Source organism: Hoplias malabaricus, chromosome 13 (assembly GCF_029633855.1).
Source record: "Hoplias malabaricus isolate fHopMal1 chromosome 13, fHopMal1.hap1, whole genome shotgun sequence".
NCBI classification, from domain to species: Eukaryota; Metazoa; Chordata; class Actinopteri; order Characiformes; family Erythrinidae; genus Hoplias; species Hoplias malabaricus.
In genome coordinates this window covers 10,169,133-10,196,792 of record NC_089812.1, presented here as the reverse complement: position 1 = coordinate 10,196,792, position 27,660 = coordinate 10,169,133, and the positions used below count along the sequence as shown (strand labels likewise).

General features: G+C 41.3%; 3 protein-coding genes across 4 annotated transcripts in view; 2 read left to right on the top strand and 1 right to left on the bottom strand.

Moving 5' to 3' along the window:
- LOC136664565 (diacylglycerol kinase theta) overlaps positions 1–7,274 on the top strand; it is a 54,258-nt gene extending 46,984 nt beyond the window's left edge. Inside the window, exons 20-23 of the mRNA XM_066641816.1 lie at positions 162–308; positions 505–616; positions 814–966; positions 1,069–7,274. Coding sequence (XP_066497913.1) covers positions 162–308; positions 505–616; positions 814–966; positions 1,069–1,170 — 514 coding nt within the window. The 3' untranslated portion in view covers positions 1,171–7,274. The remainder of the gene's footprint in view (positions 1–161; positions 309–504; positions 617–813; positions 967–1,068) is intronic.
- Positions 7,275–7,425: 151 nt separating this feature from the next.
- On the bottom strand, positions 7,426–17,078 carry LOC136665074 (metal cation symporter ZIP8). The gene is made up of 8 exons (XM_066642631.1): positions 16,714–17,078; positions 15,293–15,455; positions 13,861–14,030; positions 13,141–13,263; positions 12,718–12,834; positions 10,497–10,704; positions 9,470–9,654; positions 7,426–8,101 (listed from the first exon to the last, which is right to left on the bottom strand). Exons 1-8 carry the CDS (start codon positions 16,909–16,911, stop codon positions 7,952–7,954), a joined length of 1,314 nt encoding a protein of 437 aa, XP_066498728.1. The 5' UTR covers positions 16,912–17,078; the 3' UTR covers positions 7,426–7,951.
- A 1,002-nt stretch (positions 17,079–18,080) lies between these two features.
- On the top strand, positions 18,081–26,636 carry abhd18 (abhydrolase domain containing 18). Of its 2 annotated transcripts, XM_066642872.1 has the most exons (13): positions 18,081–18,177; positions 19,836–19,944; positions 20,686–20,770; positions 21,884–21,984; positions 22,084–22,159; positions 22,747–22,831; positions 22,975–23,002; positions 23,488–23,626; positions 23,843–23,932; positions 24,593–24,694; positions 24,951–25,323; positions 25,552–25,714; positions 26,012–26,636. In XM_066642872.1, the coding sequence occupies exons 2-13, from the start codon at positions 19,853–19,855 to the stop codon at positions 26,064–26,066; spliced, it is 1,389 nt and encodes a 462-aa protein (XP_066498969.1). In that variant the 5' UTR covers positions 18,081–18,177; positions 19,836–19,852; the 3' UTR covers positions 26,067–26,636. The 2 variants fall into 2 exon arrangements, with proteins under 2 accessions (XP_066498969.1, XP_066498968.1); XM_066642871.1 differs by lacking the exons at positions 18,081–18,177; positions 20,686–20,770 and having other exon boundaries at positions 19,909–19,944; positions 22,747–23,002.
- The last annotated feature ends 1,024 nt before the right edge of the window (positions 26,637–27,660 follow it).

Below are 27,660 nucleotides of genomic sequence, written 5' to 3'. Positions count from 1 at the left end.
TGGTATTTTGAGTGAGTGAGTGAGCGAGGGAGAGAGATGTGTGCTAGACTTGATTTCACGACAGGTGAATTACACTCAGCATCAGGTAGGGGGTGCTCAGGAGACAAAAAAGGCTATTCTTGTTATTATTGTATGCCTTTAAATGTATTTCCATTTCACAGGTTCCATAACAAAGGTGTGTATGTGAAAGTTGGCCTGCAGAAGCTAAGTCACACACGAAATCTCCATAAAGACCTGAGACTGCAGGTGGACAAGCAGGACATTGAGCTGCCCAGCATAGAGGGACTCATCTTCCTCAACATCCCGAGGCAAACACACATTAACATACGCATATATTTACATTCGCTTGTTAAATGTAAACCTCTTCTCTAAATATTTATTTATTTTCAGTAAAATCCAAACATTGCTATGAAAATGTAAGAAGGAATTAAGGTGCCCCCACACTTTGGAATAACAGAGTATGAAAAATACTCACCTATTTGGGTTTATGTTGGTTGTCTGTAGCTGGGGCTCTGGAGCAGATCTGTGGGGTTCAGACAGCGATGCACGCTTTGAAAAACCCAGGATAGATGACGGCATGCTGGAGGTGGTGGGAGTCACTGGGGTGGTGCACATGGTGAGCATTCTGTTTGTGCGACAGGTTGTTTCTTAATTTAGGATGATGCTGTGAAACTCTGTGTTGCCCCCTACACTCAGCACAATATTCTATTCTGTATGTGTATTAAATGATTGTTATAGAAAATTATAATGAGGAAAACCAGAGTAGGTGAATTGTTCTTAATTCAAATCACGACCTCCTTGTCTGTCTCTCAGGGCCAGGTACAGAGTGGCATGCGTTCGGGGATCCGCATCGCTCAGGGCAGCTATATCCGCATCACACTGACCAAACCCATCCCGGTGCAGGTGGACGGCGAGCCGTGGATTCAGGCTCCAGGACAGATCATCATCTCCGCAGCTAGCCCTAAGGTACGTAACCCACCGCACAAACAACAGTTTAGAAATTAAAGTAGTATCTAAGTTCTGTATGAAAGGAGCTCCTGCCGTGTGCTGACTGCTACCTTCCGGCAGGTGCGCATGCTGAAGAAGTCCAAGACCAAGCAGAAGAAACAGTCTGGGAGTTTGAAAGAGGGAAGAGCCGAGAGCCCAGCGCCGGGGGAAGGAGGAATATGACACTCGCACACATTCAAACTGCCAGCCGACAGCTCATCTTTGAGTTAACCCTGAGGCTGTTCTCAGAGGGTAACAGCGCCAGCATTCATTAGTAGAGCACATAGTGTCCAGGGTTAGACAAGACATCGGTAGAAAGAGATTAGAGTTTCACACAAAATCAGCTCTGTGGCGTGTGTAGAGTTCAGGTATGGTTCCGATACAACGCAAATCAAGCTCACTTAATGGCACCCTATTCCCTACTCCCTACACCCTTCCCTTAATACAACAGTGTTTGCTTGCCTTGTCTGTTTGTTCCTCCAAGATGAAGACGCGGAATGTTTTATGAAGTCTGACAGGATATAGAATTAAACATGACTGTAATATGGCTCTGTAACATATTTTCCTGAGTGGAAAGAATTAGAGGAAGTGCTTATGCAGTGGCTAAATACAGCTACCTTTTCTTTTCTGTCCTTACTCTTTTGCTTTCAATTTATGTTTTTTTTTAGTCCAGATTCTCTCTGCTGCTTTCCAGCGTAATTACCTTAACTGCCACTGCAACAAACACTGTGTCGATTGAACCAAGTGAAAGCTATCTTTGAGCAGCTGCGCCAAGCAGAAAACTCGCAGCCAGTAAATGAACTCTCTGTTGTCAGAGATTTGAATTGAGTTTACATTTATACATTTTTTTGTGTAGATTCCTTTTGTTTGTTAAAGTTGCCATGTAACTGACGTCTTACCTGGATTTTTACATGCAGTAGCAAGCAGTTGTAGCTTTTTCAGCACACACCACCATTCAAAAGTTTGGAATCACCAGTTTTCAATAATAAGAAGCTACTTCAAGTGGAGATACACATGTCAAATTTAAATGATGGTGTCACTAAAACATAAACCTGGAGAGAAAGCTGCGTGTAAAGCATTCATTTATAAATTAAACCTATTCAAATAGCGATGACCAGAGCTTAGTGATCAAGTAATAGAATACATTATTACAGTTTTCAGTTAATATCGTTTAAAGCAACACTAGGTAAGATTTGGTATTATTGCTTCTAGGCTCCTCCTACTGTTGTAGAGTGTTTTTCATTTTTACAGCACTATCCTGAAACCACGGGGGAATGGGGTAGTGTCCTTCCCTCCGCCAAAATTTACATAGTGTATTTTCTGCAGCGCTGAGTCTGGAATAGCGATGACAGAGGCTCTGTACTCCTTATTACAGCTCAATGGAGCATAACAGTGAATTTAGGCTGTAATTGTAAGGTGAAAATGCTACCTAATGTTACTTTAATATGTTCTTCTTGTTCCCAAATTACTTTAAATTGTAAATGGATTTCAAATAGTTTCTTACATTTACATAATACACTGTGTAATTAATAATTTAATTAATAACAACATTGGTAGGACGGGAGATTCCAAACTTTTGATGAGCAGTGTATGTGCACTCACCATTCTCACGCTGTGCCTACAGTTTGCACAAAAATGTCAACCACAGCAAAATAACTGTCCACTCACACTCCTACTAAACAGTGGATTGGAGCACTGACAGCTGAGCGACCGTGTCTGCAGTCGTGTACAACAGGTCCGGTGCCGCTGGTCCAATGACCTCTTCTACAGAGTATATACGTACATATAGAGTCTCTACACGCTTAACACGCACTGCTGTTTATTTGCCGAATTTAACATGAAAATTGCACACTGAAGTTCCACAGTAAACTGCAGAACATTTTAAACATAAAGAAAACTTGATGAATAAGTTAAAACAACATATTTTCCCTTCATTCTTCATCTTTATCCAGGATCATTATTGAAGTGGGTCCAGGCCCTACCCAGAATCATTGGGCGCAAGGCAGGAATGCCACCTGGATGTATTTATTATGTTTCACGTTTCATTCATCTTAACCTTAGCAAATAAATAGAAATGCTAACATTGGCCGAAAGATGGGATCTTTATTTTCATGTCGAAAGTCAACAGAACATGCCGTCCTAACTGTAATACTGAATCTGAGATCTGAATCTTTTCAGTGACTTACACAGGGTACAATCAATATTCTAGGGAAACGAGCTGGTCTTAGATCAGTAAACGGCAACTTCTGTAGGAAGATATCGAGGTCGGTTTTTTAAAAGTGATGCATTCCTATTGGTGGGTCATAGTCATGTGGTTGTGTCAATCAAGCGTGGCCTTCTCCAGTTGAGCATGAACATTTTCAGCATTAATATGTGAGTGCGTGTAGATGACCTCTGTTCCTTATGGTATTCTAGAAAATGTTTGCAGAGTTGTAAACGTGTCCTATTGTAAAGCTGTACAGTAAATATCTAGGTGCAAGCACAATGCTTTAATCTATAGTAATATATACTGTGTCGTACTGTATACATGTATTTGATGTACAGTGACTGGTCAGTCGTGCATTTCTATGAGGCTGACTGAACATATGAGGTATTCAATTAAAGAAGCAATCAGCTATTTTGCCACAAAGAAAATAGCGAACGATATTTGTGAAAATGACTATTTGTTGTTTTTGAAACTTTTTTTTTTCTTCTGTAAAATGCAACTCGCATGAGATGAATAATCTGTTTGCTGTGTAGTCTCTGAATTAATGAGTTTATGCTCCATAGAGTGAGTCTCCCACTTGAAGGCAGCCATATTTGACCTCATTTAAAATACAGTGTCAGTACAGCAGCTGTTTCGTAAGGTGAAGGTGCGCTCCTTTAAGCTGCAGCATCCATGTATTAATGTTTCTGTTAAAGCTAACTCTTCTTTCTCTTCATCTACCTCTGCAGCCTTCACGCATGGTTCTGCTTCTTTCTACTGAGCTCTTGAATCTGGTTTGCTTACCTTTCAGGAGATGGCTGGACCACCTGCTTTTTAAAATGCTAAACCTTTACTGTCCCTTCTAAGGAAGAAAGGAATACTCCAGCGTTTTCAACATGTTCATACGGTCAGTTACAGCCAGGGGTTAGTATAAGAGAAGATGATTGAATAATAATTGAAACAGATGTTAAATAATAGCAGTTTTAATAACTGCTGAAGTACACTTTCAGAAAAAATGTCACTCTGGTGGTACATTTAATTAGGGAACTTAACTGTACCTTAATTCTAACTGTAGATTTTAAAACTGTGTTGATTTCATACACACCATTTCATCTCCAGGACTTACGTTCTCTAATTTTACACAGTTACTAAATGATAATGAAAGTGTACTTGAGTAAAAGGAGGCTGTTGAGTAGAAAACGTTCATTTAAACAAAAGTGACCTGGTTCTTTTTAATCCACCAATATTTTACATAACTACGTGTTCTTAAGTTAATGTAACAACTGCATCTGTTACCACAGACAGTTCCCTGTAGAAAGGAATGAATCCAGTCACACTCCTCAAAGCCTATGGGCAGATGTTTCAGAGAAAACACTGAAGTATTTCTTTAAACATTTAAGATTGAGGAATTTCCCGAATGCCAAAGGACTGATTAATGGTGATTGAACTTTTATTATTGTTATTTTTGTAAGAGGTTGAAGCCAAGTCGGGTGTTCATAACCAGAAGTGATTTCAAAACAAATGAAACAGTGATGGAGGTACAATCAGTGTAATATGTTCGAATGATGGCTCACACTGCTCCACTGGCCTGGACAGCGTCCAGCGTTCCCGTGGTGCTCTTTTTTGGCCTTAGTCCGGCCTTTAACCTGAGTGCACATCTGTTCCAAAAGTGAATTACAGAAACTGATTGTGGAAAAAGAACAAAACTTTTTTGTAGTCAATCAGAAACACATTTTTTATTTCCTTTAACAACAGAAATAAAATCTAAATTCCATGTAGTTAATTATGAAAACAGAATTTGAATTTCTCTCCTGACAGAGTTCATGATGGAAGTACAATTCTGTGAAGTGATTTGTGCCATTTTTACGAAAAAAGAATATACAGTGGAACCTCGGTTAGCGAACAAATCGGGTTACGACTAAAAATTTGTAGCGGTTAGCGAACAAAATTTCGGGTTGCTTACAGATGGCGTCAGCTCCGCGCGTCCGTTCATCTCAAACAAGCATCATTGGTGCTCGAGACACCAGTTACGTTCGGTTCGTTATCGTTCTGCTTCCTTCTGTGTTTCTTCGTTTGTGATTTCAAGTGCTTTATTTAGCCCTCAATCATAGCTCCCCTTCCAAGCTGTAATTCCACCCTTCCTCCCCACACCTCCATCCACTCACGCCGTCACACTGCAGTCAAAATGGTAAATTTTCTTTTGTTTAAATGCTTTCTTTAATGTTAGTAAGTTTATTTAACTCTTTATGAACTGTTCTCATTAAAAACAAACATACCTATATCACCTTTAACACTTATATATTAACGAGTCACCAGGTGCTGGGAACCTATTATTTCTATTTCCTTTAATTCTTATGGGAAAAATAGTTTCGGATAGCGAACAGTTCGGATTACAACCAACTTTCTGGTCGTTAACCGAGGTTCCACTGTAAATTGAAATCTTGTACAACCTCGCAACAGTTGTGAAGGAGCTTTTGGGTAGAGTCCATTTTATAGTTAAATAAAAATGAGTTCTAATTCCATACTTATTTCCCCTTGTTGTGCCTCATCCAAGTACTGACTCTTTTAAACAAAGCAATCGTACACCGCAGATCTACAAACACGTTTCTATTTCTGTATTATTTTTAATACTCGGAGTTAATTTAGGAATCCACTGTGACGAGTTTGTTTCTTGATATTACACCAACACACACCACATCACCTTCACAAGACCTTGGTGTTCCACATGTATAAAGTCTGGATACAGTTTTGTGCAAAGGTATTGGGACTGCTGGTCAAATGCTGTGTTACTGATTAAGCTAAATTATTATGATATGATATTACGATTATGATTAAGTTAGTCGTTTTAAGGTAATTAATATTTTGCAGTGCACTTCCTCAATAGAGAATATATTACGACCGATTTTAAAGCACATTTACAATTTGTTTGCTGAATTATTAACAACAGGAAAATTAAAATTAAAAAAAGTAATAGCACATTTAATAATTCAGCAAAGTTTGAAGTCATTTGGCCAGGGTTACGCAAACTTTTGCATAAAACCGTAGCCACACAGTGCATCTGAATAACAAGAAACAGGCTTTTCCCAGTGGAAACTGAGATATGAACATTACCACCTTTATTTGATACGACAGGAAATGGGTTAAATGATCAGTGTGAACGAGCTGCTTCTCTTAGAGGCTGTTTAACCCCGTGTTCTAACCGTTCCGCTGCCTCGGTGGATGTAGGGAGTGTTGGAGAACTGTGCTGTTCTAGGTTTTTAGAGCTCTATGTGCCTCCAGGTGACTTTTTCAGTCAGTTTCTCATTCGATGTCGTTAAACGTTATTGGGTTTTTATTTTTGTTTTGTTTTTGGTTTTGGTTTTTTACCCAAAATAAAAAAATAAAATGTCTCGGCGTAATGTTTGGAGAACTATATTATACAGTAGATGTATATTTTTAAAAAGTTGTTTTTAATTTTAACCGCAAAGAATATTGCACTGAGGTGTTGTTGTACAATATTCTGTGTTGAATGAATGTTAAAGAACTATGTGTAGAGACGTCTACAGCAGATGTATAACAAACAAAACAATGTCTTATTGAAAGAAAATATAAATTTGAAGTTTTTTGATACAAAGCTGGATGTTTTGTTTATTGATCCTTGGTTTGTTTTTGTAATTCTTATATTCACTGATAACACACTAGGACAGACATTTAAATTTATAATGATTTCAATCTCAGTTTGAAGTTATAGCTTTCCTGATGAAGATTAGAGCTTTATATAACATGCTTAGACCAATCAGAAGCAGCCAAGCACTGTGCTGTGTGTATGAGAGTCTGGCGCTCCTAATCATAGCCAGATCTTGTTCCTCTTGGGGATAAAACCCGCACCTTAATTTATTTTAAACATTTGCAATCCTGATCAGAACAATCACGTTTGTATATTTTCGTCAAATGTTCAGCCCTAAGAGATTAATAATTATTAATAATGCATTAATGAGACAAGAAAATAAACAATAAAGAAAAGTATAACAGAAACAAAACCTGCAAGGAGTTGTGGAGCTGTGCCCCAAATGCCACAGTATTTATATGTATTCATAAAAAAATTATAATTAAACTGTAAAAAATTGCTGTAAATTTACAGCGAGTCTGCTACACTATTTTACTGTAAATCAAAGCATTTACAGTAAATTATTGTATTATTCAATTACAGTAATATGCTGTAAATTTGAAATACAGTAGTGTTCCTGTAAAAATACGGTAAATGGCTGGGCCAGTGTTTTACTCTAAAATTTACAAGAAATAATTTACAGTGTGTGTCTCAGTAAAGCACCATAGAATGACAAATTAAAATGTTAAATATAAATATAAGTTTATATATTAAATTTTTCAAATCTTTCAGTGCTGGTTCAGAACCAGTTCATTTTTGAGCTGATGCTGAATTAATGGACGTTTACGCGTTTGGAATCAAAACGTCCACTGTTTTGCATCTGAAATAAATAGTAAAAAGTGCTTAAACAATATAGATTTTACTAGGAATGGGAATGGAAGTGGTATTGAAAACGTGGAGGAGAAAAAACGAGTGAAACTTTCACCATCTTTTGATCGTACGTATAAAGCGTGTAAAAATACTCTGAAATATTGTATAGAAAGTTAGTGTGTGAATATTAGGTTAGTTCTTGATCAGTTCTATTGTATCTCTACCAGCGTCTCTCTCACACCAGCTGGTCGCTTAGTCTGTTTTAACGTGTTTTACTGTGTTTTAAGGCACTACAGGTCGTGTTGTAGCTCAGGACAGGCCGCTCAGCCCAGGTTAATTTGTCCAGCGAACATGGTGATGAGGAAAATGATTAAGAATCCGCTCAGCAGTCCGGCGTTCTGGATGATGAAGAACACCACGTCTGTCTTTCTGCTCTGGTGATGTTCTTTCGCGATGGCGTTCATCTCAGGGAACTGAGAGAGAGAGAGAGAGAGAGAGAGAGAGAGTTGGAGAGGGTAAGGGCTTAATCTGAGCCATGAGACACATGGTGAGGTCAGGTATGAATAGTTCTGGACCACAAACACCGCTCCAGCTCATGCTAAAGGTATCGAATGGAGAACACCATTCTCAAGCCCACTGCAGGGGGGTGTTATTCCCCTCTAACTGACGCTGACACCAGAGTGCAGGTATGATCAGGGTGGTTGATCATTCTCGCTTCTTCAGTGACACTGAAGTGGATCAGACACAGCCGTGTTGCTGGAGTTTTTTAAACACTGGAGTGTGTCCACACTGTGCAGCTGTCCAGCCATGACACTAAAGGGTTAACAACTCCAGCAGTACTGCTGTGTCGGATCCACACGTACCACCACCACAACCGAGCTGAAAATGATCCACCACCCAAACTATACTGCTCAGAACACTGACAAACAATGTGAAAGGGGGCTTAAGAAAAATAAATAAAGTATGCAACAGCTGGACTATAGTCTGTAATTGTAGAGAAAATGGACAGTGGGTTTAGAAGCAAAACGCTGGCCGTGATGCAGTGATTGTTTGGTGCAAAAGATGTCTCCTACAGAGCGTAAGGACATGAGCTGCTCACATGTGGATGTCTTGCTGAGTAGTAAACATGATTTAATAGATGTGTTCCACGACTTATATCAGCTCCAGATAAGACTCAGGAAGAGCTGGTCTTAAATACAGCTCCTTGGTCGAAACAGCTGAGTGTCACGTTCCTCTTAACACCAAGCACAAACAAGCCTCATTTAAAATCTCTTATCTCTGCTTCATTACTGTGTCCGGTTTTAGGAGGAATAGAGGAAGCAATAACAGGTTAATGAGGTCATAAACTCGCACTGGCGCTGTACAGTCCTGCAACATATAATCTTGTTTATCTCGTCAGAAAAAAGCAGTCAGAAGCAGTCCATACTCTGCATACTTCCTTGTCCACTTTCACTCTTCTGTATCGGTCAGAGCAGGTGTGTGTGATGCATCAGCGCTGCACTGACACTGATGGGGTGGTGGTGTGTTAGTGTGTGTTGTGGTGGTACGAGTGGATCAGACACAGCGGTGCTGCTGGAGTTTTTAAACCCCTCAGTGTCACTGCTGGACTGAAGACCAACACAAACTGTGCAGCGACGCATGAGCTACTGTCTCTGACTTTACATCCACGAGGCACATGACTATTGAAGCACAAAGTATTCAGAGAAACAGATGGACTACAGTCTGTAATTGTATCACGAGCACTGCTCTAGCACATTTCATGTCGTGCGTTTCTCTAAAAATGATGAAATAAGGGTGTTGTTTATGAAGTTTTGGACACACAGTGTGTGTGAGGGTCTCACCATGTCCGCGAGAGCTATGTACAAGAACATCCCCCCGGCCAAGGCGAAGATGACATTGGGAGCGAAGGTGCTGCCCACCAGGATCCCCAGCACCAGTCCCAAGTAACAGGACATGGCTGAGAGCAGGTTAAAGAAGATGGCCTGAGGGACACTCATCCCTGAGTTCAGCAGGATCACAAAATCACCTGCAGAGGGAGACAGAGTACACACACACACACACAGAAATTCTGAAACAGCTTTGGACAGAGTGAAGTTTTAACCGTGGCCTTAAATAGCCTTTTACATAAAACCATTTTATATTTCTCATATCTGCATTATATGCATAATAAAATGTCTTTTATCTGAGTTTTATTTTCTTTCTCTCTTTCTTTCTCTCTCTTTCTCTCTCTCTCTTTTTCTCTCTCTCTTACTCTTTCTCTTTTTTTCTCTCTCTCTCTTTCTCCCTTTCTGTCTCTGTCTCTCTCTCTTTCTCTCTCTCTCTCTCTCTCTCTCTCTTTGTCTCTCTCTCTCTCTCATTATTTTGGGTGATAATAGTCGTATTCGTGTAATTATCTGAGTGCTGTTTCAGTAAAAGTGACCGCTGCGTAAAGAAAGGCAAAGTACAGAACAGATAATCAAACACAAGCCCAGGAGGGGGCCTGGCCTCTGACCCCTGACCCTATGACCGGTCAGTGAGTGGGCGGGAGTGTTTGTTTTGAGTGTGTGTGCTCACTGCGGAGGAAAATAGCATCGACTCAATGCCGAGAAAAACAACACGTTCGTGTGGCTTACACTCGCCTCGAGTCAAATCCCTGATTAACATCGACTCGTTCTCGCTGTTACTAATCACCACCATCATCATCATCATCATCACCACCACCATCATCATCATCTCTTAGCTCTGTTCATCAGCAAAATCCAACACTGACGTCTCGGACTTTCCCACTGCTCTCCGAGTAACAAGGTCACTGTGCCCAGTAAGACAGTGTTGTCAGTACAAATAACTACACTGCAGAGATAGAGTGATAGCTGTGAGTGTCCTGCTCACCGAGCTCATGGGGGAACTCCTCACAGGCGATGGCGATGGAGGTGCTGAAGCCGGTCAGGACGGACACGGTGAAGGATGCTCCGATGGCCAGTCCATCGATGAAGTTATGTAAGGCATCACTCAGAGTGATCATCCATGCCACTGTCTTCACGCTGCCCAACTGCTGGAATATCCGCCTCGGACACGATGGCTGTGGGGGCTCAGACTCCTTAAAGAAAGGGAGCAAATCAAGAAAATCAACAACTGAAACCCCATTGAAAAGAGTCAGGTTCTTGAGGTAATGTGAGTTATTTAAACCATGTAATTAGCGTCAAAAACAAGCTCTTCGTGAACTAGGACAGAGTTCTTTCCATGAACAGCTGTGTCCATCAAAGCCAAATACAGCTGCGTGTCTTGCTGAGACTGGACTGAAAAATACACTGACCCCTACACATGCTCACACAAACATACAGTCTACGTTCATTCGGGGCTGCTTCAGATCGACTGCAGTGTTGAGCCGTGAGGCCGTTGTTCCTCTTCATCCACTTTTTCACATCGATGATGAAATGTCATGGTTAGCAGCCGTGGCTAATAACTAGCTATGTTTACGTACGTGAACACGTATGGGCATTTTCAGACACAGCAGTTTAATCAGAGCCACCATATGAAGATTCGGTGTCGTCTCATGTTTATAGCCCAGTTACATAGAAATAATAAAGGGCTGCGGAGGAGTTACTAAATGTGTGCTTTTGAAAAACTGCATTAGAAATGGGAACATGCTTTACATTACAGTTACATTTTGTTCCTAAGAAAAAGCCCAAGATTTTTATTTTCTTTGGACGCAATTAATTAAAAAGGACTGGATATTGGAGCTGTTTCCTTTTTCCACCCCCTAACGTCTCCACTATAAACACATTTGCTCAGTGGTCAATTTATACACGTCTTATAGGGATTGGATACAACGTAATTTAGTTACGAATTACGTTAATGATTATCCTCAAGTGAGGTACAGCCTCAACCTCAGGGACCTGAGGGAATGTCACATGACTTTTGACCATCTGTGAAACATTGATATGTGGAACTGCCTTATTGCAGCAACCTAAAGTTCTTGGCAAAAGTCAGAGGGCACTAGCTTTTATAGCTTTTATAGCTTTTATTCTACTTTAATACATTTGTGTTGTTTTTATTGCTTTATTCATTCATTCATTATCTGTAACCCTTATCCAGTTCAGGGTCGCGGTGGGTCCACACCACACTCCTCACAGACAGTCACCCGGAGGAAACCCACACAGACACAGGAAGAAAACACCACACTCCTCACAGACAGTCACCCGGAGGAAACCCACGCAGACACAGGGAGAACACACCACACTCCTCACAGACAGTCACCCAGAGGAAACCCACGCAGACAGAGAGAGAACACACCACACTCCTCACAGACAGTCACCTGGAGGAAACCCATGCAGACACAGGGAGAACACACCACACTCCTCACAGACAGTCACCCAGAGGAAACCCACGCGGACACAGGGAGAACACACCACACTCCTCCATACTACTTGTATTTATATAAGTATTTTTATTCTTGTGTTTCATGTGACATCATCTTACACTAAACTCACTTATAAAGACCGGGATGTTTACTTTGATATATTCGATGCTATTTTATAAAATATATTATTTGTAATTTGGATGTTAAAATTAAAACAATGTAAGTGAGGAGCACTCTCTACAGATTGCGTTTCACAGATCTTAAAATGAAAGGTAATTTCACACATAGCTTCTTTTGATCAGAGCCTCTGATTTTTCCGTTTGACCCGAAAAATATAGCACTTGTGAGATATGTCTCAGACCACAGTGTGGACTAAAGGACTCTGGATCAAACTGAACCAAGGCTTGGTTCACATCATAGAGGCTAAATTTGCTACCATTTCTCAGTTAGATCTTATGATGAAAATGCTAATATGTCTAACAGAGGATAACAGTCTGTTTCTCCTTTATGAAACACAGCGGGATCCCTTACCCCCCTAATGTGAAGAGATGTTGGTTCTCAGTGTTTTTAAATGCTGTGAGACTCTCTCCAGCGCTGGGAGAGGAGCTGAGTATGAGATAAATATATCCATCTTTCTCAACAGTTTACATTAGTGCTTTGCTACAAATCCAGACACTCCGTCCTCAAAGTGACTGCAGCAAATAATAAAAATTAATCATGTGACTAAAACACAAGGGATTGGGCTGGTACCTGTTCTTCCAGGGGTTCTGAGTAGATGCTGGGCTTTTCACAGAAGCTGGTGACAGCGATGACCGTTCCTCCATTCTGCTGCGGACTCTCTGGAGGACTGAAATGACTGTGACCGTGCTGGACAGAGAATGTTGAAGGAAATGTTGTTGTTACATGGATTATGTGTGAATTCACTTATATTTTAAATCAGCCAGTTTTAGGATGGACTTCTGACTGTCTTTGATTATTTTAACATCAACAACTTACCCAGACTTCAGACCTCGTTTTACTGCACCCACTCCTCTTGAACTTACACCTCCACCTGAAGGCTATCCCCCAATTATCCCCCAAAAATGCCAATTGATGTCCAGCTTAGTTTGGTAATTGCTATGACGGCATTTAAAGTTCTGTTAAGGATTGGAAGCATATGCTCTAAAATCATACCTCATTTTCTGTCTTCAAGAACATCTTCAAAATCTTTTCAGTGAAGAAGAGGAGGTAGAATCCACCGAAGATCCCAACAGCATTCTGCACGTAGTTGTCTGCTTTTGGATCAAAGCCCAAGGCCTAAGCATGTACACAGATGATTATTATTATTGTTATTATTATTATTATTATTATTAATTCATTCATTCATTCATTGTCTGTAAGTGCTTATCCAGTTCAGGGTCGTGGTGGGTCCAGAGCCTACTTGGAATCATTGGGCACATGGTAGGAATACACCCTGGAGGGTCCTTCACAGAGCAACACACACACTCACACATTCACTCACACACTCACACCTACGGACACTTTTGAGTCTCCAATCCACCAACCAATGTGTGTTTTTGGACTGTGGGAGGAAACCGGAGCCCCCGGAGGAAACCCACGCAGACACAGGGAGAACACACCAACGCCTTACAGATAGTCACCCGGCGGAAACCCACGCAGACACAGGGAGAACATACAAAACTCCTCACAGGCAGTCACCAGGAGCAAACCCACGCAGACACAGGGAGAACTGTGCCATGGGTTTTCTAGAGCACAAGGCCCCCAAACACTGGACTGTGGGGCTGGGAAACAGCTTCCTCTGGACTGATGGAGCTCCTGGGAAGACCTGGATTGGTGTTAAGTGTATATCTCTATAGGGTGTGAGGAGCCTCACTAAAATCCACAGGGTCTTACCTCAGGTATGAGCTGTAGTGCAGCATTAGAGAACAGTGTTCCAATAGCCAGGCCAATGAAGTAAGTGAGCACTTTAGGGAAGTAGGGTTTCTTAGTGAAGGGAATGAGAGCAAGACCCATGAGAGAGAGGAGGTTGATGATGGTAACTGCCAGGAACCCATATCCCCAGACTGTGGGTGAAAATGGAAGGCCACAGTTACAAGAGCAATCAACAGAAAAAAAGGGATCATTTATAATAGTTAATTATTATTATGATTTTATTTTTGATTCTGTATGTTTTTTTTTTATCAAGTGCCACTCAGATAACATGAAGGAGCAACCTGCTTCGTAGACTTGGAATGAACCAGGTTTAGTACAGAATCTCTGACACATCCAGGCCATTAGGTGTCAGTGTTAAATCTTTATTTCACAATGTTAAGAGGAATTAGAGCCCGCTGTTCAAAGGGCCACCTAATTATTAACAACTCCAACTGAACCTGACCACTTACTCCTGGGTTCAGGCCACTCGATACACTCTCAGTAATAACACCAGGGATTCTGGGTTCAATCCTGATAAGCCCATGGAACCATTAACCTCCTGGTTCTATTGAAGTCAAGGCTAAAGTGTGCTGTATTAAAGTGGGGGTTTTAGCCACTGTTTCATGCCGGTACTTTACCCAATAAATCACTCAGTGTGTATCAGTGTGGCGCTAGCGGAGATTCCGTATCAGCCAGCTTGGAGCCCAGAGAGGACAAAGAGCAAAGTCCATGTTTGAACCTGGAAAATTTGGGCAATACCCTTTTGCACGGTGTACCGATAGATGACCAGTGTTTGAAAGATGTCCAAACTGTCCTTTTACTGCGTGTGTATTGTGTGCAATATCACATAAACGCACCTTAAAAAGGGTCAAATATATCGTTCCACTGAAAGGATACTTAAATAGACTTTATAATACATGTATAAGCATGTAATAAGGCATTTATAGACTTTATTATACATGTATAAGCATGTAATAAGACATTTATAAAGCAATTTGTTTTTAAGATATGCATACTGCCTGTATTATATATAATTTAAGACCAGCAACAAACGTTGGTAACGTTCCACTGTATGTTTATCTATGTAGAGTTTATAACGCATGTAATAAGGCATTTATAGACTTTATAATGCATGTATAAGCATGTAATAAGGCATTTATAAAGCAATTTGCTTTTAAGCTATGCATACTGCCTGTATTATATATAATTTAAGATCAGCAACAAACGTTGGTAACGTTCCACTGTATTTTTATTTATGTAAAGTTTATAACACATGCATAAGCTGTTAATAATACACTTATAAAGCAATTATGCAGTATTTACAGTGCAGTAATGGATGTAATTACAAAATGCAAGGTGTATTTTTGAAGCAGCCCCCCCCCCCACCCCGACACATCGTCACTCCTTCACTCACCATGCTCCTCTATATGTATATAGGGCTGGGCTGCCTTCGGAGTGCAGAGAGGCAGCAGGGCCTTGTTGAGCACGGCTGGGCAGATGGTCTTCAAGTGGTCCTGATTCAACTGTGTGACATTACTGAGGCCATAGAAAGCGAGGATCTCCTCTCCGGACAAACACTGACCAAAGCAGGGGGAGAAACAGAGACGTGGTCAGACGGGAGGGGTTTGGTTAATCCATCAGTTCATAAAAGCTCAAAGCAGTCGAGCTACAAATACCGACATCTATCTTAGCTTGTGCTCACGTTTGGCGCAGTTGAAACGCATGGTATGTATTACCTAGTGTCTCTGCTGGCCAGGTGCATCAGTGCATTGGGTTATCACTCTCTTAGTACAGTGCCTCAGTAACATCTCTTCTGAGGCTGGACATGGGTTGGAATAATGACACTTGCACCGCTGCTTAAGTAAACACTGACTAAGACCCACTACACTATAAGCTCCCTCACTAGAAGAGCCGGGACACACCCTTTGTGACCCTTGGCTCTAGTTTTTTGAGTTTTTCCTGCAATGAGCCATTTCACTTCCAAACACATCACACTTCAGCTGCTGAATTACTCAGTTTTGATAAAGTTTTGGTGGAGTCTTTATCTTGTTATTTCAGACCAAAATGGTCCCAATAAGAGAGCAATAGGGCTGTGCAAAGTTCGGTTTCTAAGCTGAAGGAAGCTGGATGTAATTAGTACTTTTGTATTTCTGAGTACAGTTAATGGGCTGAAATTCTGCACAGAAGTAGCAGTCATTTCACATGATGGAGGATTTAGATTTCAATCTACTTATTCGGATCCTCTTTGTAGCTTGAGGGAGGTCTTATGTGGGTTATTAACTCTAGACAAAGAAAGTTCACATTCATATATACACATACATCAGCCATAAGATTAAAACCACACACTGAAATTGAGGAATTGAGGCACAAGAGTCTTGGGTTCCCATGACTCTGTCGCCTGTGCACCGTTCGTCCTTCCTTGGACCACATTTGGCAGGTACTAAGCACTGCACAAGACCTGCCAATGCTGTGAGTGAAGTATTCTGTGTTCCAGCACTGCATCTGTTTCATTTATTCACTTCTTGAAGTATTGGGATTCTGAGAAGATCTAGTCTTGTGTGAAAGCGTTGGTCAAAATGTATCTTTTGAAAGTGAAAATGAACACATTGTATTTATTTCTTTCAGCAATTAATGTAATGGTGAGGAAATCAATAAATACAGTTTGAAATATGGGGTGTGAAAAAGTTTTGATTTTTGATTTTCATTCCAAATTCTCATCGACAAAAAAAATAAATAAATAAAAAATAAAAATCTAATAAAAAAAACAAACAAACCCTTTGTCCTAAAATTGTCATTTCATTGTGTCAGCGATCAGAGAGTGTGGCGGCTGTTTACCTGCGCTTGGACGGGCCAGTTCTCCACTCTCTTTCCTTGACCAACGCTCTCCAGTAGGCTTTGAATTCCACTGTGATCCAATAAGCCGTTTTGGCCGTAAACCTTTAATATATCGCCCAGGAAAGAGCCCTCTTCTGGACTTGCGCTGACCAAGAGTCCACCCAGGAGTGCTGGAAGAATCCTGGAGAAGTGACCCATGGTTGGTCCGTCCCTTTCGTCCTCAAACAGGTGAAAAATTCCCCCAAAAAACTGAAGCTCAAAGCTCTGAGTTGCCTCCTCGAGGCAGCTCCCAAACTCACAATGACACCGGAGCAGTAGGAATGGTTATATAGCCCCAGAGCATCTGTCAGCGCTGATAAACTCATTTTAGAAGAATAAGATGACTGTTATCATAGTTAAAAGTATCTGAATTGTCCCATAAATAGTGGCTCTTACCTCATAGTCACACAGCCCTGACCTCCAGCCTCCCTCTCTGTCAATTTCCTGCTGCTAGGGATAATATGATAACGGAAATTACCTTCAGATCTGGCTCCAGGTCATATAATAAATATCACATGGAAAAACCTTTATAACACGTGTTATAGCACTGTAATAACAAAAGAACAATTTGAAATTTAACCCGCTTGAATACATTTGTTGTGATGGACTGTCCCTTTATGTGAATAAAATGGCACTAAAATTAATGAAGTATTGATAATAATATTATCCGTAAACTATAGTAAATAATTCAGTAAACAGTTCCAGTCCCTAATCTGTGAGGTATTTGGTGTCTAAGCTTTAATTCAGTATCTGTTCTAAGTTACTGACTGTTTAATTACTGTGAGTATTTCAGTATCTATTATAAAAGAACCAAACAGTTCTTTACCATTCCTTACTGTAACACAGCTGAACGGTGGTTGTACGATAACTAAAACCTGCACTGCCTCCTGCTGGTGAAGGGCCAGTACTGCAGCAACACTCTAAACTTGCCTTCCACGCTGTTAATTAACAGGTCTCTGAACTGATTTTGTGCGGGAACAGTGGCCTTTATCGTTGTCAATAATATAGTCGTTATAATGTTAATTAAAATATATCCAACATTTTCAGTTAAATAATCACAAAATTATTAAATTCGGGTATTAATTATTCACAAGAAACGAGACCAAACAAATGCTAGTGGATAAAAAAAAAAAAAAAGAGGAGGCCCCCTACTGGTGAAAAAACGTCATAAGACTAAACCCCCTCCTCTGGTGGTGAAAAGAATCGCTCTTTGTTGGTGATAAAGGACTAAGACTGAATATCGCCCCCTGGTGGATGATTTAAAAAAAGTAAACACCAGCCTTTGTCGCCCCCTGCTGGAAATCAGAAAAACACCACCACCACCAGCACCACCACCGAAGAAGAAACAGCGCACACGGAACTCCCATTGAATCCTGGGACGATGACAAACAGCCCAAAGTCCTCAGAGCTGCTCTTCAGGTCGAGGTAAATCAGCATTAAACACGTTTCTAATTTTACGCGGATGTTAAATGATTTATCTACTTTTAATTCCAGTCTAAAGCGTGTGTAACGAGTGGATAATAAACGCACACAGATAGTGTGTGTGTGAGAGAGAGAAGGAAGTGTCAAACGGGACGGAAATTACAGAATGAAAGGAAAGTTCGGACATGGGTCACTGTTCATTCGTGACCCCTGAATATTGAGCAATTCTTTAAACTTTATTTAACGCATGCGTATCACTGTGGCTCTGGCTGACCACACTCTACCTGACCAAAAGTATTTAGACACCTCTTCTATTAAGTTGTATCAGCGACTTCATGGTGCCCTCATTGTTTACGTTCAGCTGGGCACGTACAGCTCATATAATCTCCATAGAAACGCATGAACTCTTTTCTGGAGCCTGAGGTCATCATGCCTAATGGGTTAGAGGGGTATACAGCCCCCGCATCAGCACTTGACCTCACAAAGGTTTGAGGCTGAATGCCAACAACTGTTCACAGCAATCATCCACAGTACAGTCTCAAACCTCATGCTTGTAAAGTTTATTAAAGAGCAGGTCAGTGGATCAGACACAGCAGTGCAACAGTAAACTCTTATTGCAACAATAAACAGTGAACTCTGGGTTGTTGCAGGATTATTATGCAGCGCCAGTCTGAGTTTATGACCTCATCAACATGCTATTGCTCCATGTATTCCTCTTAAAAGCAGAGATACGACATTTTAACCAGACCCAATTGAGACTCACTTTATACTCTCAATGTTAAAGGAACACTGTAATACTTTTACATTAAGATTCATTCATTCATTATCTGTAAGCGCTTATCCACTTCAGGGTCGCGGTGGGTCCAGAGTCTACCTGGAATCATTGGGCGCAAGGCGGGAATACACCCTGGAGGTGGCACCAGTCCTTCACAGAGCAACACACACACTCACACATTCACTCACACACCTACAGACACTTTGAGTCGCCAATCCACCTACCAACGTGTGTTTTTGTAATGTGGGAGGAAACCCACGCAGACACAGGGAGAACACACCACACTCCTCACAGACAGTCACCCGGAGCGGGAAGCGAACCCACAGCCTCCAGGTCCCTGGACGCCACCGTGCCGCCCGTAAAATAATATGATATAATTAACACTGATATATAATTTATTTTTGTTGCAGTTGTGTGCTTGTGAAATTTAAATAAAGGATTTTTCAATGTATTTCTTCATATCGCCAAGAATATTGTTATTATCGAAATTCCCTGAAGTATCATGATATTATTTTAGGGCCATATCGCCCAACCCTGTTATGTACCTTTTGGAGGACGTTGAAAACCACCTCCCACTCCCCCCACCTCCCCATTGATTTCAGTACAGTGCTGTTAAAATTAATTACACTAGGGGGAGCCCCAGTAGCAAAACAAGAGAGAATAAATATCACCTAGTGTTTCTTTGATTAGTGTTTTTTTCAGAACTGAACATCCTACCGAGGCCAGTCTTAGGCGTCGACTGGTTAACGATACTGGTTCAGGTATTCTGCGCACAAATAGGCGTGATTTATATCTTCAGTTGGACAGGTTCTTCCAGTGTTGTTAGAGGTTTGACATGGTTTGTGAGCGCTGTTACAAATTGGTTTTCTTTTTCTCTTTCGAACAGATGACAGGTCCTTGCCAATGGGTGTGAGCCGGCTTGATGTGCTTTACAGAAAGTTCCTCCTCACCAAACTCTTCATCCAAGGATGGGGCAAGCCAGAGGACCTGAAGAGGTACAGGAAACCGTAGATCATTCCTGAGTCACGTTGTGGTTTCTGGGTGGTTTTCAGTGTCTCGTGACCTTCTGAATTATCACGGTCTTTTTATCTGCACTCTATGGTCTCGTCCAACATTGCTTGTGGAGTGACCTGTGTCTGTCTGTAATGTGAACGTAGCCTAACACCACACTGTCTCATCCCAGCGCCCGGATACAACTCTAACACACCAAAGGTTTTACATCCTTTTTGCCCTTAATGGCCCTAATGTTATACAGAGGGTACATTGAGACCATTATCATGGTCCATTTCCACTCGGAAAGAGTTGTCTGACATCATCCAGCTTTGTAGCTGCTCTATTAATAGGCAGTGAGTCTCTGGTTTCTCATTCAATCACAGCTGTACTGTCCCAGTGTCTGATACTCTTTACATATAAGCCTCGGCAGAACCAAGCAAAGGAACTCTGTACCGGTCGAGAGACAGTCCAAAGTTCGTTTTTGTTTGTTTAAACTAAAGAGAAAGTGTCTGATTTCCTTTACCCTGTGTAAATACTTAACAATAGTGTGTTCAATAAAATATTTAAGGTGGAATTTCCATTAACAGAAGTTACTAATAGCGACTATGTGGAGCCCCAGAGTCATTGAGCATGAGGCAGAAACACACCCTGGACAGGGCACAAGTCTATCAAAGGGCTTCCTGTCCAGGGGAAATCTAATCATTTGACTTTGAGGAACATTTGACAGTTTTCTTATTTTCCAGAATATTCGAGTTCCGGAAAATCATCGGAAACCGAGAGAAGTGTAAACATTTGGTGCCGCGGGATTATCCCGTTTATATCGACAAAGTAAGGAACTTTTTCATGATGGAATTATCAGGTCTACAGCTGTTTAACGATGACGCAGAGTCTCTCTACGCTTTACACTTTGAACATGACAGTTTCAAATGAGCTTGAATTTATGTAAAATACCTAATAAAATTCATTCATTCATTCATTCATTATCTGTAAGCGCTTATCCAGTTCAGGGTCGCGGTGGGTCCAGAGCATACCTGGAATCATTGGGCGCAAGGCGGGAATACACCCTGGAGGGGGCGCCAATCCTTCACAGGGCAACATACACACATTCACTCACACCTACGGACACTTTTGAGTCGCCAATCCACCTACCAACGTGTGTTTTTTGGACTGTGGGAGGAAATCCGAGCACCCAGAGGAAACCCACGCAGACACAGGGAGAACACACCACACTCCTCACAGACAGTCACCCGTAGGAAACCCACGCAGACACAGAGAGAACACACCACACTCCTCACAGACAGTCACCCGTAGGAAACCCACGCAGACACAGAGAGAACACACCACACTCCTCACAGACAGTCACCCGGAGGAAACCCACGCAGACACAGAGAGAACACACAACACTCCTCACAGACAGTCACCCGTAGGAAACCCACGCAGACACAGAGAGAACACACCACACTCCTCACAGACAGTCACCCGGAGGAAACCCACATAGACACAGGGAGAACACACCACACTCCTCACAGACAGTCACCCAGAGTGGGAATCGAACCCACAACCTCCAGGTCCCTGGAACTGTGTGACTGTGACACTACCTCTCAAAGTGATTATTATTATTATTATTAGTAGTAGTAGTAGTAGTAGTATTACTTGTTTAACAACACCTTTAACTTTAAATATAAGTTGAATAATTGGGAGATCCATGAAATATATCCATATTATGTCATATATTTGAAATCTATATGGTGTCATATATCGGATTTCCACTTGTGATGAAGCAGCAACCCCAGCTGTACATGTGTGAATATATGAAACATAATAACTGCAGAAGTGCATGATTCTTATTTAACACACTGAAAGCTCTGTGTTCTCCTAACGTTATATAAAAGAAGCGTTTCAGGTTCTTAACTGGACACAACTGATATGGTCCTTCTCCAGGTGGAGGATCACTCGGACTGTAAAATTCACAATGGACACTTCATATCTCCCCTGGCAGAGCTTGTCCCGGGAATCTTGCCATCAGAGTCTGTCAAAGCCAGGTAAAAGCACCCACCACTGAGAAATGTCCAACACAGAGATTATTCTAAACATAGCTTTCAAACTGTGCCGGTCCAGAATGAATTTCTTTATTTCTTCAGGTTCCAGTTTATAGTTCCCAAAACATGGAGGAGGCACCGACCCGTTTGTATTCATTTGGCTGGAACTGGGGACCATGTAAGTGTTCAGTATTCATAAATCAAGACACCTGGAAGTAGTTGTGGCTGTAAATGTAACCAGATGAGATGTGTATTTTGAAGTCGAGGTACATCACCCCTCATAAGGTGAACGTACAAAAACAATGACATCACCCTCAGGACCACCACAGGGCCGGCAATTGATAGAAAAGTCGATGACAGTATCATGGGCGTTAGTAACAGCATATCAACTATATCATATATAAGAAAATGTTTATCTTAACAGGTGTGTGGTTCGGTTAAAGCTATCGCTTGTTAGCATTAGCCTTTATAGATGGCTCTGTTGTTGTATGTCACTTAGCATTAAAAGCACTGTGAACGTGATCGCAGACCTGTCACAGTAATGGGGAGTTCTTGTCACATTAGTAACTTAAACCAGTGTTTAATCTGCCAGAAGAACAGGTCCAGTTCACCTCTAATGCGAGCGACATCCAGTGACAGTATGACAGTTGCTTGTTGTAATGTTTGGAGGCTGTTTGTTTAAAACGTTTAATATCTGATGCTATATACGTCTTAGTTTCCTTTCCTTTGGGCTTTAAATCATTCTCACCTTTCTGGATTTTGCAGTTTTTCTGGAGGAGGCGGACCCTCATGGCCAGACCAATGATCAAAGAGACAGGAATGGCTTCCCTGCTGCTGGAAAATCCTTATTATATCCTTTAAAAGACGTGGAGTGTGTTTGTGTGTATGTGGATATGCAGTTTTCTATTAGATATCAGACAGATTCACTTAGCGTAGGAACGTTCCCTCCGGTAGGAATCATTTTGGTCTTCAGTTTCCTTGACACACAGCCACATGGATACCGAAAACCTAAAGACCAAGTGTGAGTGGTCAGGCTTTTCCAGTTTCAAATCTAAATGCTGTGTGACCGACCTTTGGACTTGTTGTTGAGGCCTTATATTTTTTTCTGCAAACGTGGCTACAAGAACGAGTAATTAATATTACTATAGCCAAAGGTTGGACACCTGGATCATCCACTTGAATCATCTAATATCGCTCTCTGACAACACAGAAATATAGTACTCTGATGTGTAAAACCTTCCTGGTATTGATAGTATACTGGCAGCAAAGGGAGACCAACTCCTTATTGCTGCCACTGACATGGAGCAGTTACCATAGGTCACCGTGGTCAGTGTGGAGCATTGGCTAGAGGCTCCAAACCCACCCTGTGCTCAAGACCTAATCATACACTCGCAGAAGAGTAATAGGGAGGCTGCCCACTTTCTAAAACACTGATTTGATGATAGAGTTTATGTGGTGTGAGTTGGTTTTGACTTTTTCTGCTGTTGTGTTGTTTGTATGATGAAGGCGTTCCAGTCTGAAAAATGTCTCAGACCTGTTTGTGATGGGCGGAGCTCTGGTGTTGGAGTCGGCTGCTTTGCTTCACTGGCTGGAGAGAGAGGGCTACTGGCCACTGGGGATGACTGGAATCTCCATGGGAGGACATGTAGGTCGCTTATTACTGCTGAAGGAAAGATTAGCATATAGGGATTGGGCTTAGTTGTTTTGATTTATTGAATCATTCAATTTATTGAACCGCCAATTTATTGAATATGTTCAGACAGTTTTTCTGCTATGAGAGTGATTGCATATCTCTTGATACTTTAAAGAACAATCTTGATTCTGTTCATGAAGCATCCACATTTTTTTTTTCTTCATACAGATGGCATCTTTGGCTGTGACAAACTGGCCCAAGCCTATTCCCCTTATTCCTTGTCTTTCCTGGACTACTGCTTCCAGTGTTTTTACCACCGTAAGTTTGGTCCTTACTTAGATGTAACATAAGTGATCTGGGGCGGCACGGTGGCGCAGCAGATAGGTGTCACAGTAACACAGCTCCAGGGGCGTGGAGGTTGTGGGTTCGATTCCCGCTCCGGGTGACTGTCTGTGAGGAGTTGGTGTGTTCTCCCTGTGTCTGCGTGGGTTTCCTCCGGGTGCTCCGGTTTCCTTCCACAGTCCAAAAACACATGTTGGTAGGTGGATTGGCGACTCAAAAGTGTCCATAGGTGTGAGTGAATATGTGTGTGTGTCTGTGTTGCCCTGTGAAGGACTGGCGCCCCCTCCAGGGTGTATTCCCACCTTGCGCCCAATGATTCCAGGTAGGCTCTGGACCCACCCCGACCCTGAACTGGATAAGCGCTTACAGATAATGAATGAATGAATGAATGAATAAGTGATCTGCCTTCCTAGGGTATTAACCAACCAATGAAAATAACATTTTTCTGACATTCAAAATACATAATCAGAAAAGATAGTTAGTAGTTGCTTTAACAACTGAGCACTTAAAAAATACAATTTATTAATTAATTTTAACGGTTATAAATAATTGTGTGTCTATTGCATTTTTTTTTTATTTATTTAGATTTTGTCTTTTCTGTTTCAAAATGATTGACCTATTTTTCATTCTTTTCAGGGAGTTTTAAGTAAAGCTGTAAACTGGAGACAGCTAGAGAAGCAGTACGCCACACACACTGTGTACGAGGAGGAGATCATTCACATGCTGGAATACTGCGGGGTAGGAGACAAACACTGGAGGACTGTAAATTTAATAGTGCACTCTTAAGCTATGAACATGTGCACTTTGGGTGAAAGGAAACTGCCAAGAACCCACACTAACAGGAGCTCAAACATATAGTTTTTAAACTGAGAGATTAAATACAATGGTTACTTACTTACTTGTTACTTAATGTATGACTTGATGTAAATGTACAGCTGTATTTTGTACTGATTTCTAAAATAATCTTCTGATTACGACTGATTCTTCCTTCCAGACAGATTCGTTTCGAATGGGTCAAGACTTTGTGCGGAACGCCCCCGGCAGTTTCGATAAGCTCTTTGGCTTGGCTCTGTCCCCTGGCCTGCTGCGTCTGAGTGGAGGGGGGCTGGGTGAGAGGGTGAGGAGGCAAACTGGTCTGGGGGAGACACCCCAAGCGGTTTCGGATCCCCGGCTGCTGCTGAACCAAAGGGGGGGGGACAACCTGGACCGCATGCTGTCAGCCGTGAGCAGCAGCCGACCGCACATGGACATGCTCCATGCTAAAAACATTAGCAGCGGAGGTGGACAGCGGCAATCACTACAGAGAGAGTCACTCTGCTTCATGAAGGGAGTCATGGACGAGTGCACTCACATCGCCAACTTTTCCGGTAGGTTTATTTCGGCTGTTCTAGCTGGTGCCCACTCGCTCACTCAAGACTCACCACAACACCACTGCTGTTTTCCTGATCTGTTTACATGATTGGAAAACAAGAACCCACATTAGCCAGCTTTGCTATGGGGGTAGAGAGAGCCTACCCAACCAGATAACAATGGCCAGCAGCTTCTTTAGTACTCTTTGTGACCACAGTGTTTGCCCATTGGTTCCTCTGTCACAGTCCCTGTGGATCCTAGTCTGATCATCATCCTCCAGGCTAAAGAGGATGCATACATCCCTCGCACCGGCGTTCGCAGCTTACAGGAGATCTGGCCAGGCTGTGAGGTCCGCTACCTGGACGGAGGACACATCAGCGCTTACCTGTTCAAACAGGCCATCTTCAGGTCAGCAGCATTCAAAATGTACTCACTGCCGTAACCATAGCCACGGGCCATGGAATGCTGAACAGTATAATTACATAATTGTATAACAACATTGGTATTATCAATGTCTTTATAGGAAAGTGTGGCCATTTTCAACTCTGTGGCAGATATTTTAACTCACACAAATCCCTAAATTAGCATGCAACTTAACTCAGTAATTACAGGGACTATCATTTAAAATTACCTTTAAATTCCTTGCCATTGAAATGATTCCAGTGAATTTGTCTGATGTTGTCCTGTATGGATTTTCTTACGCAGACAAGCCATTTATGATGCCTTTGATCGGTTTCTACAGAAGTATCCCACCATATAACCATGGATCCTCTGGGAGACACCATCACTGGGGTCAGTGTGATGACCAGTGGGGTGCCATTTTGAGTGTGACACTGGAATCGAGAGCACCAAATGTAAACAATGCCAGATTTAAGGACCCTTAAAACTAGCCCCTGTGGTGCTACTTAAGGCTGTCAGTGGGTGTATGATTTAAAGAATAAATATAGAATATAATATTTATAGAACATTTTTACATCGTGTCTACAACCACATATTGTTTAAAACACCAACAAACTCTAACTACAACTCCATACCCTCGCTGCCTTACCACATTTTTAACCTTCATTCACATTAAGGGACAGACATGTTTTTGCGTCCTTAGCCTTCTTTCTTAATCACGTGCTTTCATTTATTACAGTAACTGTGTCATAAATCACTGCCAAAGATCTGAGGTAACATTATAATCATAGAGTTTGATATGAAACTGTATTAGAAGCAATGGTACTTTTAACTGAATGTCATCTTTAAACCATCCACTTCTGTAGAGTCAACACTTGGCTTACTTTGAGCCCTTCATGTCTCAGTTGCTAAACTCTAAAATAAAAAACATTTAAACAATAATATTTTGAGTTTGAGCTCTGTCTGTACTTGTTCTTTTAATGACATCTAACGAGTTTTGTTGACACTTTCTCAAATGTTTCTTCGGAAATTAAGGTACGGTTTAGATGAGTACAGGTTTTGCTGCCTTCTAGATGACGTCTTTTTCACTGCACATTTTGCACAAATTATAAAGACATATACTACAATAAACTGTTAGAAACCTTAATATTTTTTTGAAGGTATTTGGAATTAGTTTATATTTACAACATATAATGTAGTGTTTTTGTGCCTTTTGACAATTTATTAATCAGTTTCCTTTCAGAATTTACTGTAAATATAGAAGAAATAAAGTGAGTGTAGAGAAATAAATATATTCTGAATGACTGAAAGCTTATTTAAACCAAAGATTATTCATCCAGTTATGCTTGTAAGAGCTTCAAATTAAGAGAAGGTATGTGCAATTCATGGTCATCCACAGAAACAAATTTCAAAGATAGAGATGCAAAAGTTTAACTGTGTTCCTCAGTTTTTCTACTAGAGAAAATGCCTGACCAGTAGATTGGATCTGACCAGAGCAACTGTGTGCACAATTTAGAGCCCTGGGTCTTTGTCCAGGTCCCGGGAGCCCAATGGTGCAAATTGTCCTGATGTAATTCACCTGACTCAGCTCATACATGGTATGATAATTAACTAAAGAGTTGAATCAGGTATGTTAATAATACAGAATGCTGTGTAAGGATTGAGAACAGTTGGTGTAAGGTTTTGAAAATGCTTACATCAGTGTTTGGCACAGTTTAAATTATTAAGGAAAGGATGGTTTTGTGTGGATTTTACTGATGATAATACAATGAATTACTCATGTATTACTTCCTAATAAGCTCTTCCATCTGGACAGGTTGTGTGTTTCTATATATGATGTTATGATGAAATCATTTGCTTGTGACATCATAAATACTTAAAATTGAAGTAGTATTTGTGTGGGGAATTAGATGTGAAGCACCTCGCAGATCTGGCTTATAACCCATTCATTCACT

Coding starts and splice junctions, on each gene's coding strand:
- LOC136665074 (XM_066642631.1), bottom strand. CDS start 16,911: ATGGGTCACTTCTCCAGGATTCTTCCAGCACTCCTGGGTGGACTCTTG. Junction 12,835..13,140: donor TCTTGAAGACAGAAAATGAG/GTATGATTTTAG, acceptor TTCTCTGTCCAG/CACGGTCACAGTCATTTCAG. Junction 8,102..9,469: donor ACATAGCTCTCGCGGACATG/GTGAGACCCTCA, acceptor TCTCTCTCTCAG/TTCCCTGAGATGAACGCCAT.
- abhd18 (XM_066642872.1), top strand. CDS start 19,853: ATGGGTGTGAGCCGGCTTGATGTGCTTTACAGAAAGTTCCTCCTCACC. Junction 21,985..22,083: donor TCAGAGTCTGTCAAAGCCAG/GTAAAAGCACCC, acceptor TTATTTCTTCAG/GTTCCAGTTTATAGTTCCCA. Junction 23,627..23,842: donor GAATCTCCATGGGAGGACAT/GTAGGTCGCTTA, acceptor TTCTTCATACAG/ATGGCATCTTTGGCTGTGAC.